We start from the raw sequence: 15,141 nt of genomic DNA, 5'->3' as shown, positions 1-15,141 counted from the left end.
GTACCCACTAGTAGGAAGTAATTGTCACTGGGGTGGCCCAGGGGGTAGCAGGCTGAGCTGAAATGTCAGGTGGCCTATGGTGCCCTCTAGGCCACCTGTTCTTCCCTTCTTTCAATCCTCTTTTCCTCTGAGGGCTGGGCTGGATGGCAGTGCCTCTCAGCCACAGTCTTGAGGACAAAGGCCGCTTTCCTTCCTGAATGAATACAGAGAGCTGGGGAGCCGTGTGCTGGGCCTCTAGCTCAGGAGGCCTCTACCGCCTCCATGGCCTCTGGTATCTGACTCCTTGGCCTGGCTCTTGCTGCTCCTGCCCAGGCCCAGCCCTGGCTCCATTTCCCTCATCCACAGGCCAGAGAGACCTGGACTGAGCCCAGTGTGCCCACGTAGTGGCCTGGTCCCATTCCTGTGCTGCCCTCCTCCTGAAAGCCCATCTTAGTCCGTTGTGGCTATAGCTTAATCCCACAGACCAGGAGGCTTATAAATAGCGGGAAATTATTGTTCAGCTCTAGAGGCTGGGAAGTCCAAGATCAAGGCACTGGCAGACTTGGTCACTGGTGAATCCACTTCCTTATAGATGGTACCTTCCCTCTGTGTCCTCACATAGTAGAAGAGGCATGTGAGCTCTCTGGATCATCTTGTATAAAGACACCGATCCCACTCATGAAGGCTCTGCACCCATGACCTAATCACCCCTCAAAGGTCCCACCTCTTAATACCATCACCTTGGGTGTCAGGATTTCAACATACAAATCTGGGGACATACCATTCAGACCATAGCACTCTCTCACTGCCACCTCATCCAGCTTCCTCCCTTCCTGTGCTCTGGTCCCTCCTCTTCTCTGTTCAGTGTCTCTACTTTGTTATCACCAGAGGAGTATCCCAGGCCAGTCAATGAACATTTTAGAGACACGGAGTCTCATCACTGTTCTAATCATATGCTTTCCTCACTGCCCTGGTCCCTGTCCTGGCCTCCTCCATGGGGCTGTGTGTGTTATTCCGCCTGCCCATCCACCCACTCTCTAGCTGCCAGCCTCTTCAGGTACCTTGCCCATGAGACATGCAGCAGTTACTAGTCACTAGACATTTGTGGGGCACCTGTGGTGTGTCCTGTGTGTGCCCCACAGCTGTGGGCCTTCCTAGTCCCAGTGTGCAGGACTAGATCTGGGCCTCCTACCCTCAGCCCTGCGCCTGCTTTCCTCAAGCCCCAGCTCTTCCTTTAAGGTACACTCCCGGCCAGCTCCCGGGAGGTAGGTGCTGATCACCAGCAGCAATTTCCAGAATTCCAAGATGCACTTTTTTCTTTTTTTATAACTAATTTAGGCCTTATAATTGATGTGTTTATTAAATGTAGTACTTTGTTTGTTTGCTTCTGGAAGACCCTTCTTTTTACTCCCTGAAAATGTTATTTAGCCCATAATGAATCTTTCAATTGATGGCATTTTAGCCTTGGGGAAATATGATAAATGCATAGTGTAATCAGGGACATCTGGAGATTATTTTTTAACCAGAAGGAGTAACTCTAATGGGAAAAATTACAGGTTGTCTAGTAATGTGGGGCATTTGGGGATGTCAGTATTATTCAGACATCATTGATCATTGGCTGATCATGGACCCAGATATTCTACTCTGAGAGTTTCACTCCTTGGGTCTTAGAGACAAATGGAGCAGCTCTTACCTGGTACCTTCACAAACTCTTGCCCAGAACTGAGGAGAGGTTCAGGGGCCTAGAATGGGTGGCCTTCTGAGCAGGGTAGGAGAGAACCACTGCCAGGTTGGAGGTGGCAGGGAGAGGAATGCAGAGTCCCAGAGGGAAGTCAGAGGTCCTCTGTCAGCAGAAATTGACTGAATATAATGGGACAGGTGGATGCTTTTCCCACCTTCCTCTTGTTGCCCATCCTGGAGAGCACAGGTTACAGGCAAGCAGAAAGCACTCCAGGCTGGGGTCATTAGTTCTCCTCCCTGTGGGTCTCCTGCTGCACAAGAAGGGGTGCCCTCATGGTGGGAGGGAGGCAGCTCTTGGGGGGAGGGCTTCAGCCAGTGTCACCTGACCTGTCCCTGCTGTGCCACAGCATCAAAACTCAGAGCCCACTTGGCCCTACCTGCCATTCTTTCCTACTCAATTTCAAACCCATCTGCCTTCAGCCAGCTCAGTCCCCAGTCCCTTTGAGTCACTGTTTTCCCTCACTCCCTCCGACAATCAGTCCACAACCAGGTGTTTATTGAACGCCAGCCCCCAGTGAGGCGCGTGGGGATCCAGAAACAGTAAAGACGTGAAGCCCAGCCGGGTGGGGGTGGCCAGTGTGAAGAGACAGCTCAAGGTGGCCACCACCAGGTGCCAAGTGTGGGGGAGAGACAGGGTGTTCTCAGTGCCAGAGGAGGAAGGCATCCCTGGGGGCTGGTGGGCAGGGGAGGCATTTTTTGAGAAGCTGAGAGGCGACTCAGACCTTTAAAAATGGGGAAGGCAGCCAGGGAGGTGGGAGTGCAGGCCACCCAGTAGGAATGTGCTTGGAGTGTCTGAATTTTGTGCAGATCGATGTGGATGGCTGGGGAGAAGGCAGATCAATTAGAGAAAGTGGCTGAAATGCTTTGCTCTGTGACTGGAGTTGGCATCTTTTCTTTAGAGTTACAATGTCCAATAAGAAAGCCATTCACCTCCAGCATCTGCGGGCTCTCAGAATAAACAGGGCTAGGGGAATCGAGATGTGTGTAAGTACAAGATATTGACCAGGTTTTGAAGACTTAGTATGAAAAAAAAAGTAAAATATCCTAATAATATTTTTACATTGAGCACATGTTAAAATAATATTTAGGATCTATTGAGCTATATAACATGTATTATTATTATTATTATTAGAGACAGAGTGTCATTCTGTTGCCCTGGATAGAGTGCTTTGGCATCATAGCTCACAGCACCCTCAAACTCTTGGGCTTAAGCGATCCTCTTGCCTCAGCTTCCCAACTAGCTGGGACTATAGGTGTGCACTACAAGGCCCGGCTAGTTTTTTTCTCTTTTTAGTAGAGAGGGGGTCTCACTCTTACTTAGGCTGGTCTCGAACTCCTGGGATCAAGCAATCCACCTGCCTCGACCTCCCAGAGTGCTAGGATTACAGGTGTGAGCAACTGCACCCAGCCTTAATGTGTGTTATTAAAAATAGTTTCACCTATTTCTTTTTACTTTGTAAAAGGTAGCTTCTAGAAAATTGAAAAGTCCTTATGTGGCGCATATCATAATTTTGTCGGACAGAGCTGGGTTGAAGTTTCAACTATATTTTTATTGACCATTCCCTTCCTTTGTAGTCATGTCTGTCTTCTTTTCTTTATTCTTCTAGGGCTCTTCCTCCCTCTTCCTGCTCTCATTCAATCTCCCGCTCCTTCTCTTTCATTGTCACGTGTGATAATAGATGGCGGGTAAGGACAGGAGCCTGTTAGCTTGGGCCCCAGCCCCTGGACTCACCAAAGCCCAGATTCATAAGGCAGACAGGCCCACCTTATAATCTCACGGCATACTGGAACCTATAGTTCAATTTCCATGGCACACTGAAATTATGTTGATCCAAAAGAAAAAAAAAAGAGAGAGAGAGAGAAAAAGAATATACTTTCTGTGCTTTGAACTTCTTTCAAAAGTAATTTGATTAGTGATCTTTACAAATTTTCAAAGGGATCATTTTAAGATCCCTTCATGGCACACTGGTTGAAAATCACTGTTCTAGATGATTCTCTTCTGGCTTGCTTGGATTTTCACTTCCTTTTGCAAATAGTTATCTTTAAGAGATTTTTAAATGCCTATCAAGGACGTGCACGTAATTAACCACGTTGAACAAACCAATATAAGGACACATTTAGCAAAGGAACTATTGTCTGCCCCTTGCCTCCCACCAGAGTCAAACGCCCTCAACCACAACACTTTCAACTCTTCTTCTGTCCTTTACTTCCTGAAAGACAAAAATTACTAAGCACATTTCCACATAAACAATTAGACGGCTACTTGTTGATATTCTCAAGTTCTGACCCTGTCTGTGTTGTTCACGTTATGAGAGCAATGTCCTTTTCAGTTCTAACCTACTTAATCATTATTTGTTTTATTGTTAATAGATTGTACTCCTGGGCCAACAAGTAGAGCATAACACAGACAGTTACACTTTCTGGACAACTTTCTTTTCTTAGTGGTAATTGCATTATTTTTTTATTTCGTTGCTTTGCTTTCTATGACCTTTTTACAAGTCTTACCCAATTCTCTATCAAACTGTAAAATTTCTTCACAAATCTACACTATTTTACACTATTTCCATGGGGCCAAATTTATCGGTAATCCTGTCGTCTCCAGCCTCCTCCCCTCCAAATCTCCTCTAAGCCCTCACCCTCCTGTTCTCCTGCTGGCTGCCGGAGCCTGCGCAGCTGTGCACTTAGGAACCTTCCACCTCTGTGGGTGCAGCTCCTGTTTTGTGTTCTTCTTTCTTGGTTTGTGTCAGTTACCTCCATGGGAAAAAGAGTTGAGAGGGTTAATTTTTTTGAGATCCTGTCTGTTTGAAAAGGGCTTTATGCTATTCTCATACTTGATTAATGGTGTGGCTGGGCAGAGAATTCTAGAATGCAAATCATTTTCCTCCTGCAGTACCTTGAAGGCAGTTGCTGTACTGTTTTTAAGCTTCCAGTGTCATTGTGGAAAAATCTCAAGTGATCCTAATCTCCAGAAGACCCTTTGTAGGGATTTGTCTGCTTTCTTTCTAGGTGTTAGAATCATCTCTTTGTCCTATTGTTTGGACATTTCGCGGGGAGACACTGGTTCTTTCTCCCACCTATCTTACTGGGCGCTCAGAGGGCCGTTTCTATCTAGTAATGCAGACCTCCTGTTCTGGGAAATAGGTTTCATCATTTTTTTCCCCATAATTTTCTCCCTGTTATTGCCTTCGTCCTTTCTCTCTTACTAGTGAAATGTGGACTCTTCTGACCGGATCCTTCAGTGTTTGCATCTTTTCTCTCCTATTTCCCATTTCTTTGTCTTCTCATTCTGCTTCCTGGGAAATGTCGCCATCTTTATCTTCTAACCCTGCTCTTGAATTTTAGATTTCACTTTGTAAATTTTTAACTTCCAAGAGCTCTCTCTCTCTCTCTCTCTCTCTCTCTCCTTTCCTCAGCACTCTTTTTAAAGTGTTTCCTTTTGTTTCATGATCCAACATCTTATTTCTCTGAGAATATTAATTATAGTGTGCTGAAGTTAATTTTTTTTGTCTTTGCATTCTCTCTACTCCTCTAAGTTTACTTTTAAAAATTTGGTATGTTCTTGCTCTCTTTGTAATCAAGAGCCTGGTCACCCTTGGGCAGTCTGTATATGTTGAAGAGCAGGTCACTAGAAGCTGTCTAGAAGCTCTATGTGTCCATGTGTGAGAAAGGACTTTTCAACTAGTGGGCTTCATTATAGAGTGGTCAGTTGGGAACCCCATCATTTTATTGGGATGCTTTCAACCAAAACTCTTCCTGGGATCAATGATTTTCTGCAAAGAAAATCCCTTGGCTTCAGTCTGGGGTTAGGGAGGGTGCAGGGAAGGGGCTTGTTCCTTGGTTATATTTTTGGAACCAAGTGGCAGAAGGGTCAGGGGGTCTAATGTCCCATACGTAGATGTTCACGTAATCCCCCTGTGTTACAATGGTGGGGTGACCCTGCCTTCCTCTGCTTGGAGTTATGCTCCCCACATTAGAGCTTCTCTGGGAGAGGTGGTCACTGTCCTGTTTGGGACAGGAGAGGAACCCTGGGTGTAACTGCTCCTTCTAAGACTGTGAACAGTCCTCCTGTTCTCACTTCTGCTCTTGCTCCAGCCTTCTGGAGTGGCCAATACCTTCCAGCATTATGTGGCAAGATTTGGCCACTTCTTGTTGATGGCCCCTTTGGTGGGCTTTTGGTTTCCGATTTTTCATCTCTGCTAATTCCTTCATCTGCTTTCTGTCTTCCAAAAATCTGTTGACATCTGTTGCCTGCTGATGTCACCTCTCTTTTCTCTCTGTCCTTGCCTGTTTATCTTTTCTTTATTCTTTTGCTCTCACTTCAGTGGGGTTTGGGAAGGAACAGACATGCAGTGAGTCTGCCGTGCTTAGAAGGAAGTTCCCTGGGAATCTTTCTGAAATGCTGGGTCTACTTCCTTGTGGCATTAAAGGACTCCCTCCAGTGCTTAGAATGAGATTTGTGGTCTTAGAGAATTTGTAAGGGTTTCTTGTCATCAAGCTCAATTTTATTTAGAAAAGTACTGGAGCCTAAATTAACTTACACCTGGACATATTTGCTTTTGAATAGATTATAATGTTTTAATAAATTATTTACTTAGTTTAAATAAAAAATTTTGTGTGATTTAGTTTTTTTCTTAAAACTGCACAAAAAACAACTTTTTGTTTTTTCTCTGGAAATCTGGGCTCCATAAAGTTTGGGTTCTACCTAGCCAAGGCTTTAGTGAAGGCTGGCATAATTTTTTTTTGGTGTAATATCTATCAGAAAAGGTAGAGTCACTGGGACTGATGGCTCACACCTGCAATCCCAGCACTTTAGGAGGCCAAGCAGAGAATTTCTTGAGTCTAGGAGTTCAAGACCGGCCTGAGCAATACAGCAAGATCCCTATCTCTAAAAACAAAAAGTTTATTTTTTCTTAATGAGCCAGATGTGGTAGTGCGTGACTTTAGTCCCAGTAACTTAGGAGGCTGCATCAGGAGGATTGATGGATCCCAAGAGTTCCAGGTTATAGTGAGCTATGATTGTGCCACTCTACTCCAGACTGCCCAACAGAGGGAGATACCCTTTCTTAAAAAAAAAAAAAAAGAAATAAAGAAAGAAAAGAAAAAGGTAAAGTCAAAAAACCAAACTGCTCTACTGCCTTTAGAGACCTTAAACTTTCTAAAGAAGAGTATTAATTACAAAAAAGGATGCTTGTCTATTCAGTTAAGCAAATACTCTCTGCCCCTCTGACACAGAGCCTTTACTTGGCAGCAGTAAAGATGACCACATGTATACGGAAGTGATGAAACTACTGAGCTCTAATGAAGGTCTTGAGTCTCACCAGCTCCAGGCTGCTCAGTGTCAGTGTGGGCGTGCCCTTGCGCTGGTCCTCAAGGAGGTGTCTCTGTCCTTGCCTCCCCAGGTGCCCCCTTTCAAAGGTCTCAGCATCCTCACGCTACCTCCTGCCGCCACTTCCACCTGGGCCCCCCGCAGCCGCAGCAGCTCGCCCCAGACTTCCCACTGGCCCACCCCGTGCAGTCGCAGCCGGGCCTCAGCGCCCACATGGCCCCGGCCCACCAGCACAGCGGCGCCCTGCACCAGTCGCTGACCCCGCTGCCCACCCTTCAGTTCCAGGACGTCACAGGTCCCTCCTTCCTACCTCAGGCCCTGCACCAGCAATACCTCCTGCAGCAGCAGCTCCTGGAAGCCCAGCACCGCAGGCTCGTCTCGCACCCCAGGTGGGTGCTGCCTCGGATCAGAGCAGAGAAGAGGGTGGGGCCCTGGAGGGGGCGGGGCCGGAAAGAGGGGTGGGGCCAGAACTGGGGCAGGGGCCAGGAAGAGAGCTGGGATAGCCTCGTGGCCGGGCAAGGAGGAGGGTTTGGGGATTGGGATACTAAGCTTCTATCCTGCCAGGACTATCCTCAGTCACCAAGAGAGTGTCTGCAGGAGGTCTTGCCTCAGCGGCATTCATTTCAGGCAGTAAGCGCTGCCCTAAACCAGCGTGGCTCCCTCAAAAGCGGTTGTTTATCTCTTTACCCTGGTGCAGGGTCAGAGGACAGGTGTCTGGTGGTCCATGATGTTCACAGTGGACTTCTGCAAGAAGTGGCAGGAAATTTGACTAGGGAATCCTTTATGTCCCTCTGGTTTTATGACTGCCTGTGTCTGATACACAAGAACCCTAAAGAATACCAAAGGAGAAAGTCGGTTCCAGCCCTTCCCTGAAAGAGTCCACGCCACGGTCTAGCACTCTACTTGGAAAGTCAGCTGTATCCCCAAGAAACCCCTCAAATGGAGAGTAAAATCAGACAATATTAGTCAAATGGGTCTGAAGTGGCTGTGGGGCCCTGGGCCGGTCACAACCCCTCTCTCGCCTCATCTGAGAAAGAGTTGAACTAGATCAGTGGTTCTCAAACTTTTAGGTCTCTCGGACCCCTTTTGAACTCTTAAAAATTAATGGCGACTGGGCGGTGCTTGTGGCTCAAAGGAGTAGGGCGCCAGCCCCATATGCCGGAGGTGGTGGGTTCAAACCCCGTCCCGGCCAAAAACTGCAAAAAAAAAAAAAATTAATAATGATGACTACAGACACCTTATTTATGTAAGTCATGACTATTGATGTTTACCATCTTAGAAATGAAAACTGAAAAAATTGACTTGGCTCCTGTAGCTCAAGTGGCTACAGCCCCATAAGCCAGAGCTGGGGGATTCAAATCCAGTCTGGGCCTGCCAAACAACAATGACAACTACAACCAAAAAATAGCCGGGCATTGTGGCAAGTGCCTGTAGTCCCAGCAGAGGAAGAGAATCGCTTAAACCCAGGAGTTGGAGGTTGCTGTGAGCTGTGATGCCATGGCACTCTACCCAGGGCAACAGCTTGAGGCTCTATCTCAAAAAAAAAAAAAAAAAAGGAAAACTGAAAACATTTTAAAATATTAATTCATTTTAAAATAACAATAACAGTCACACTAATGTGTTAATAACACATTTTCATGAAAAATAACTACTATATATAAATTTAGTGAGAAGAGTGATATTTTAATGTATTTGCAAATATCTTTAAACTATGGTTTAATAGAAGACAGCTGTGTTCTTATATCTGCTTCTGCATTCAATCTTGCAGAATCCCATGTCACATAGTTTCTGAACAACCCTACTGTTCACCTGTGAGAGTGAAAAGGCATAAAACATAATAGTATCATTGGGAAAACAGTTTTGACCCATCAAACTACGTGAGAGGGTTTCAGGGCCTCCCAAGGATGCTTGGAGTACTCCTTGAGAACCGTTGGACTAGATAGTTTCTAATCTCCTAAGTGTCAATGATTGTAGAGTTGGATTGCTGAAAGAGAGGTCACCATGATCTGGGATGTTCTGGGAGGCCTTCCTGGAGAGGTAGGATTTGACCTGGAATGTGAAAGCTGAGAAGAGAATGTCAGGGGGTAAGAAGAGAAGAGTATGGTGGGAGCAGAGGGCTGCACAGAGGCAGGAGAGCCTGCAGGTGGTGAGTCTGTGTGTCTTGAAGATGGTCCACCAAGGACAGAGGGGGAGCAGTAGGAGAGTAGAGGAGGCAGAGTTTGGGTGGGCCAGGTACCTGCAGCAGGCATGGCTAGGGAGAGACTTCACAAGAGTGGGCAGCCAGAAGACAGAATGTCTGAGTTATTGACTGCTGCTCATCTGAGAAGCTTCTTGGGAGTTTGGGAAGAGGGTCTCTGAGTGGGATTGCAGAAATGCTGCACCCTTAGGCTGGCTGGGGTTGCTTAGCTCCTGGAAGCTGGGTGGCCTGGGGAGCCTCTGATGCCATGGCCCTCCTTCCCCTCTGACGCAGGCGGAGTCAGGAGCGTGTGTCTGTCCACCCCCACCGCCTCCACCCCAGCTTTGACTTCGGCCATCAACTGCAGACACCTCAGCCCAGGTATTTGGCTGAGGGCACTGACTGGTAAGTCTTTGGGGTCCCTGGGGATGGGAGGGATGGAGGGAGGTCTCGCCAGATCTGTGGTGTTCCTGTTTTCCTTCACTTTGAATGGTACGGGAAGCCTAATTCTCAGGCCTCAGCCTTTGCCTCTGCTCCCAGAAACCCGCAGTGCCACATGACCCCAGCTGGGCCTGGTGCCAGCGATTAGCTCAGATATAGCTGGGTGCCATCATGTGTGCAGCCTGGGGCTTCAGGTTCATGGTCCTGTAGAGGGGGAGGGAGAAAGGAACACAAAACATTCCCTAAGCTCAGTGGATGGGGGGATTAGGCTCACACTGTGCTAAAGGAGACAGATGCAGTCAGGTGGGAGGCAAGGACTTGGAGAGAAGCTGGGAGAGAGGTTAAGAGTGTTGTTTTGTGTTTTCATAGGCAGTGGGCCCCTGTGAGGTCTCCCTACAATCTTTTGCACTCAGAAGAGGGGTCTTGGTTGTCCTGGGATGCAGGGCTGCTCCATTTTGGATCCTGGGTCCCACTTGACTCTGGTTCTAGTTCAGGAGACAGCTTTTCTTAACTAGGGATGGATCAGAACTCTCCAATACTTTAAAAAGGTGTGCTTTGAGAAGATGTGCCGTTCACTGAGAGTTTAGAGCAAAAGGGCATCATGCCTGCAACTTATTTCTAAATTGTTCAGGGAAAAAAACCCTATTTATCTCCAAAGAGGGGTGTGTGTGTGTATGAATTTATATGTGTGTATATATGTATGTATATATTTGGGGGAAGAGAGACAGAGAGAGAAGGAAATAGATATTCAATAAAATGTAAAATGGGGACATTTGGGGACTCTGGGTAAAGGGTATCTAAGAATTCTTTATGCAGTTCTTGCAACTTTTAGGGCAAAAATGTTTCTTTAAAGAACACACACACACAAAAGCCCTCAGTGGAAAAGGATGAACTATTTTAAAAAATCCATGTGCCACCATGTCATTTTTCAGTCACTGGGTGAGGCAACATGGCTTAGTTAAGGGTTGCTTTGGGAACTCTCTCCATGCACACCTAGGATTGATTCAAAAGGATGGCTCTCATTGATTGAATATGCTAAGGGTGCCTCCAGGTGCAGGGAATAGTGAGTTTAACATGTTCCCTGGTCTCTAGCCCTTTGTACATTCTCAGATATGTTCTGTTAAATTGAACAATCCGTGAAAAGATAGATTACACTACCGCCAACATCAGCCCAGCCTTTTAGAATTAGCAGATTCAAATTGGATGATTTAATTGCAGTTTGGATTAAATTCTGTCCCTCAGCAGTCAAGGCAATTCAATTTAAGTTAATCCAGCCCATGGAGCACCCAGGGCCCTTATACACAGCTGAGCAATTTGGACGCACACTCAGGGACTGGGCAGGTGATACAGGAGGGAACTGTTCTGGGGAGACGTTAGGGGAGCAGGTCAGGTGTTGGCCCTGTCCTCAGCTTCCTTTACTTAGTGGCACTTCCTCACTGTTCTCCCTCATTTCAACCACTTTACATTCCTGGGCCCTGCTTGCCCCAAGAAACATAAAACAGAAGGCCCTAGGGTGCTGGTTCCTGCCCCAGCAGGGGATGCTGGGAGGCCCCGCCTGAGGTTCCCCGCATGGCCACCCCTGGGCTCTTTCTGCCTGGTTTGTCCCTGCTTCCTAAGTAGGAAGCTATTTCACCTTTGTAATTAGTTCTGCTCCAGCAACAGCCCGTCTGGTGGTGATGAGGGGTTTTTTTGCAACTGTGATCATGTTAACTGCACCCAGCCCTCTTTTCCAGAGAGGCTGCTTCTGCCAGGAGATGGGCAGCCAGGTAACTGGATAATAGGAAGTGCATTATAGGGTGGGCCACTCTCACCCTCTGCAAGGAGCTCCTTCCTTTAGAGAACCATCAGAAACACTGAGTTCCATGCCAGCTGGTTCTAGGTGTCAGGCCAGATCCACATTCAGCCCCAGGCCTGAGACTGCTCAGCCTTTCTCCCTGGGGATACCTTAACCCCACCCTAGTAGCTTCTCTTAGTTGAGTATCCTAGCCTGTGGCTGTGGGGGATCACCAAGCCCCACCTTTCTGGTCTATGAGCCTGACCCTGACCTTGAGTCACCACCCCCATGCTTAACGTGCCCTTCTTGGACTCAGTCTTGGCCTCTCCACTCTACCTCTGAACTGCACACTGCTGTGCCCCAACCCCAGCCCGGCCCAGGCTAAGGTGTCTCAGTACCTGGGACCTACAGGCAGAGGGTGGGTGGAGGATCAGGGTATCCGACTATCCTCTCCTCCTCAGGTAGCCTTACCTCAGCAAAACTTCCAAAGTCCCCTGAGTCTGGAGTGACCCACAAGAAGGTGCTGGCACTTTGGAGGCCCAATTCTGGGAAGGACTTAGTGGTCTCTGTAGCAACCAGACCACACCACATTTAAAAACACTGACAGTAGAAAATAAAGTTTAGGGCGGCGCCTGTGGCTCAAGGAGTGGGGCACTAGCCCCATATACCGGAGGTGGCGGGTTCAAACCTGGCCCCGGCCAAAAATTGCAAAAAAAAAAAAAAAATAGAAAGTTCAGTTCAATGTTTAGATACAATGAACAAAAATTACACATCAAGATAAATGACCACAAGAAATCTCCAGAAGAGGTGGGTGGGCATGGTGGGACACACCTGTAGTCCCAGCTACTCAGGAAGCTGAGGCAGGAAGATGGCTTTAAGCCCTGGAGTTTGAGACCAGTCTGAGCAACTTAATGAGACTCCTTCATCTCAAAAGTAAGAAAAATGAAATTTCCGAAACACAGTGTTGTGTTAACCCTGCGGCTTTAGGTCTGTGGGATAATTTCTATGACCTGTTTCATAATAAAACTTAGCAGGTTCTGAACCTTAGGAGTTTCAAGCTGGTGACAACAACAGATAGGTGGGAGATACTGCTTTTCTTAGGGGTTGATATGTCTTTGGGGCAGGTCCTGATCCAAGCTTCTTTAGAATTTGAGGAACCACATGCCCTGTTGTAGTTGAGATCTAGGAAGGTGTTTTCTGATGGGATACTAAGAGGGAGACCCCAGAGTCCACCTAGACCCACCCAGGGCAGACCACCCCACTTATCTGAGGAGCAAGGTGCCTTCCTCCTTTGCAGTTAGCATTCTTGGAATTGAGGTGACTGTTTCTAGTTCCTTGGGACTTTACTTTTGGTGGAATTCCTTGAACATATCTTTGCTGCTTTGAATTTGCTGGGTTCCCTGAGACTGCTGGGTAAATGCTAAAAAATGAAGGAAAAATATTTTTTCTTCTCCCAGAGATCTCAGTCTACACTGCTTGCTATAAAATGTATGAAAACAGATATTTCATACATTCTGTTTAGTTTTCTACTGATTTACAGTGGAAAGGTAAATCTAATTCCTCTTGTCCCATCATGGCTAGAAGGAGAAATTCCTTTAATGCTCCTCCATATCTTTTTTTAAAAAATGTATTTCTTTAAGAAACCATACTGGTTGTTTTCTGTAGAGTTTCCTCTTATATGGATTTTCCTGTTTCCATTCTGGTGTAATCATTTAAGATGCTCCTCAGTTTCCTGTATTCTCTATACACTGGCACTTAGATTAATGTTTAGGCAGATTTAAGTTCAACTCTTATTTCTTGGCAAAAATACTTTATAGGTGGTACGGTGTTCTCCCACCAGAAAGCATTTAGTGTTTAGTTCTTTTTGTGATATGAGCAGAAATTGATAATCTTTACCTAGATCCTTTATTTCTTTAGGGGATGCAAAATGGCAAAAAATCATTCAATCATTCCTTGTCCATTTACTAGCTGAAGAACTTTTATAAAGAGAAATTTTTACTCCTTAACTATTTGATTATCCTGCGGTATAGTTAGTAAAGGAAAGACAGGATAGCGGCTTGGTTCTCCCTTTATTTACTCTTCAGTGTAACTGATCAGTTAAGTAATTTTTCAGTGAAATGAGTTTCCCTATATTTTTAAGAGTGAGAGGAGTTGGGCCAGGATAAGCGTTCTGACTTATAGATGTCTGGTTTTTGTTGTTGTTTTCTCAAAGTAGTAAAAACGTGGCTTCTGCTCCCTCCTCCACGTACACGTGGACCTTGTCTTTTCCTTGCTCCGTGTTCCCAAATGCTCTATTCAGATTCTTCTTTCAGTATTTCTCAGGAATGGGCTTTATCTTGGGAGCTTCGTTCCCCTAGTTTCAAGAAGTTTCACAGGCCCTGGACTGCTCCAGCGCCTTCAGACTTTCCAGAACTCTTTCCTTCTCTGGGTCTCAGTTTCCTTTCCTTTACAGAAAGGGGCAGGGTGGGGGAGGTAAAGTCCCTATAGCTCTGGCAGTGTATGACTTTCATTCTGCTGCACAGGCTTGATGTCTGAGGTCCCTTCTGCAGCCTGCTGGCTAAATCACACCAGCCTGTGGTTCACTGGATTGGTTGTTTCCCTGCAGGGATCTCAGTGTGGATGCTGGCTTGAGTCCTGCTCAGTTCCAGGTGCGGCCCATCCCTCAGCACTATCAGCATTACCTAGCAACTCCTCGAATGCACCACTTTCCCAGAAACTCCTCCTCCACGCAGATGGTGAGTGAAAAAGCCCTGCCAGGAAAGTGACTCCTTCGATGCCTGTTGAGTTCCAGTGATGGGCTGAGACCTCTAGCTCCTCTATGCCCTGGCCCCACTGTGCCCCAGTTCCCCTATGTCCTGGCTGGCTTGTGCTCTGGTACCACTGTGTCCTGCCCCCCACCCCATATCTCAGACCCTCTATTTCCCTGCGACCCATTCTCCTTGAGTCTTGGATCCCAGGAAAACCAACTGCTCCCCTCCCCTCCCAGTGTCTGTTTCCACTCTGGCTTGAGGATTAAAAAGGAACCTGCTGGACTAGAAGCCAGTACGGCAGTGGGAGTGAACTCTGGGGGGTGGGCTGCCAGGCTGTGGTCTGTGGGGGGAGGGACTCAGGGTTAAGATCAGACCTGGTAGATCCTGTGCTTCATGTGAGTCCATTTAGTCAATTTCTCATGGTCAGTCCCTCCCTGGGTTTGTTTTTACTTATCTGTGAAATGGGAGGGAAGATGCCTGCTTTGCCCACTTCACAGGACTATTGTGAGAGTCCAAAGAGACCCCAGATCTGGCCTTCAGACCCAGTTCTGCCTTCTGCCAGGGACAGACCTTCTTGTGGTGGCAGAATGCTAAACATCTGGGAGCTTTACAGTTTCTGCATAGCAAGCTACATAAAATTAAAATGAGGGCATTTCATTAAAGCAGCAAAAGACTGATGGAAAATCTTATTTCTGGACAACTTCATATTGCTGCCCTAAAGCATCATCCCCCCTTTCAACCCTTGTCTCTGTCATTTAATCACTTAGCTCCCCAGCCTCTGGATTTGTATAATAAGGGGTTTGAATGTATAATCTCTGGAGTCCTTGTCAGCTCTGAGAGTCCATGGTTTGCATATGAAGTGACATCTCTTAAAAATAAAAAAAGCAAACATTTATTGAGCTCTTGCTACATACCAGACTCTTTTACACTTAATCCTCTCAGTAACCACCCCCCC

The 15,141-nt window shown here is 46.7% G+C and overlaps 1 protein-coding gene across 1 annotated transcript in view; it reads left to right on the top strand.

The window, feature by feature from the left end:
• The window catches only part of RNF165 (ring finger protein 165), a 114,167-nt gene that overhangs the window by 91,817 nt on the left and 7,209 nt on the right, over positions 1–15,141 (top strand). Inside the window, exons 2-4 of the mRNA XM_003784725.2 lie at positions 7,119–7,434; positions 9,516–9,626; positions 14,042–14,171. Coding sequence (XP_003784773.1) covers positions 7,119–7,434; positions 9,516–9,626; positions 14,042–14,171 — 557 coding nt within the window. The remainder of the gene's footprint in view (positions 1–7,118; positions 7,435–9,515; positions 9,627–14,041; positions 14,172–15,141) is intronic.

Source organism: Otolemur garnettii, unplaced genomic scaffold (assembly GCF_000181295.1).
Source record: "Otolemur garnettii isolate 467f Iridium unplaced genomic scaffold, OtoGar3 scaffold00012, whole genome shotgun sequence".
Classification (NCBI taxonomy): Eukaryota; Metazoa; Chordata; class Mammalia; order Primates; family Galagidae; genus Otolemur; species Otolemur garnettii.
This window is presented reverse-complemented; position numbering and strand designations above follow the sequence as displayed.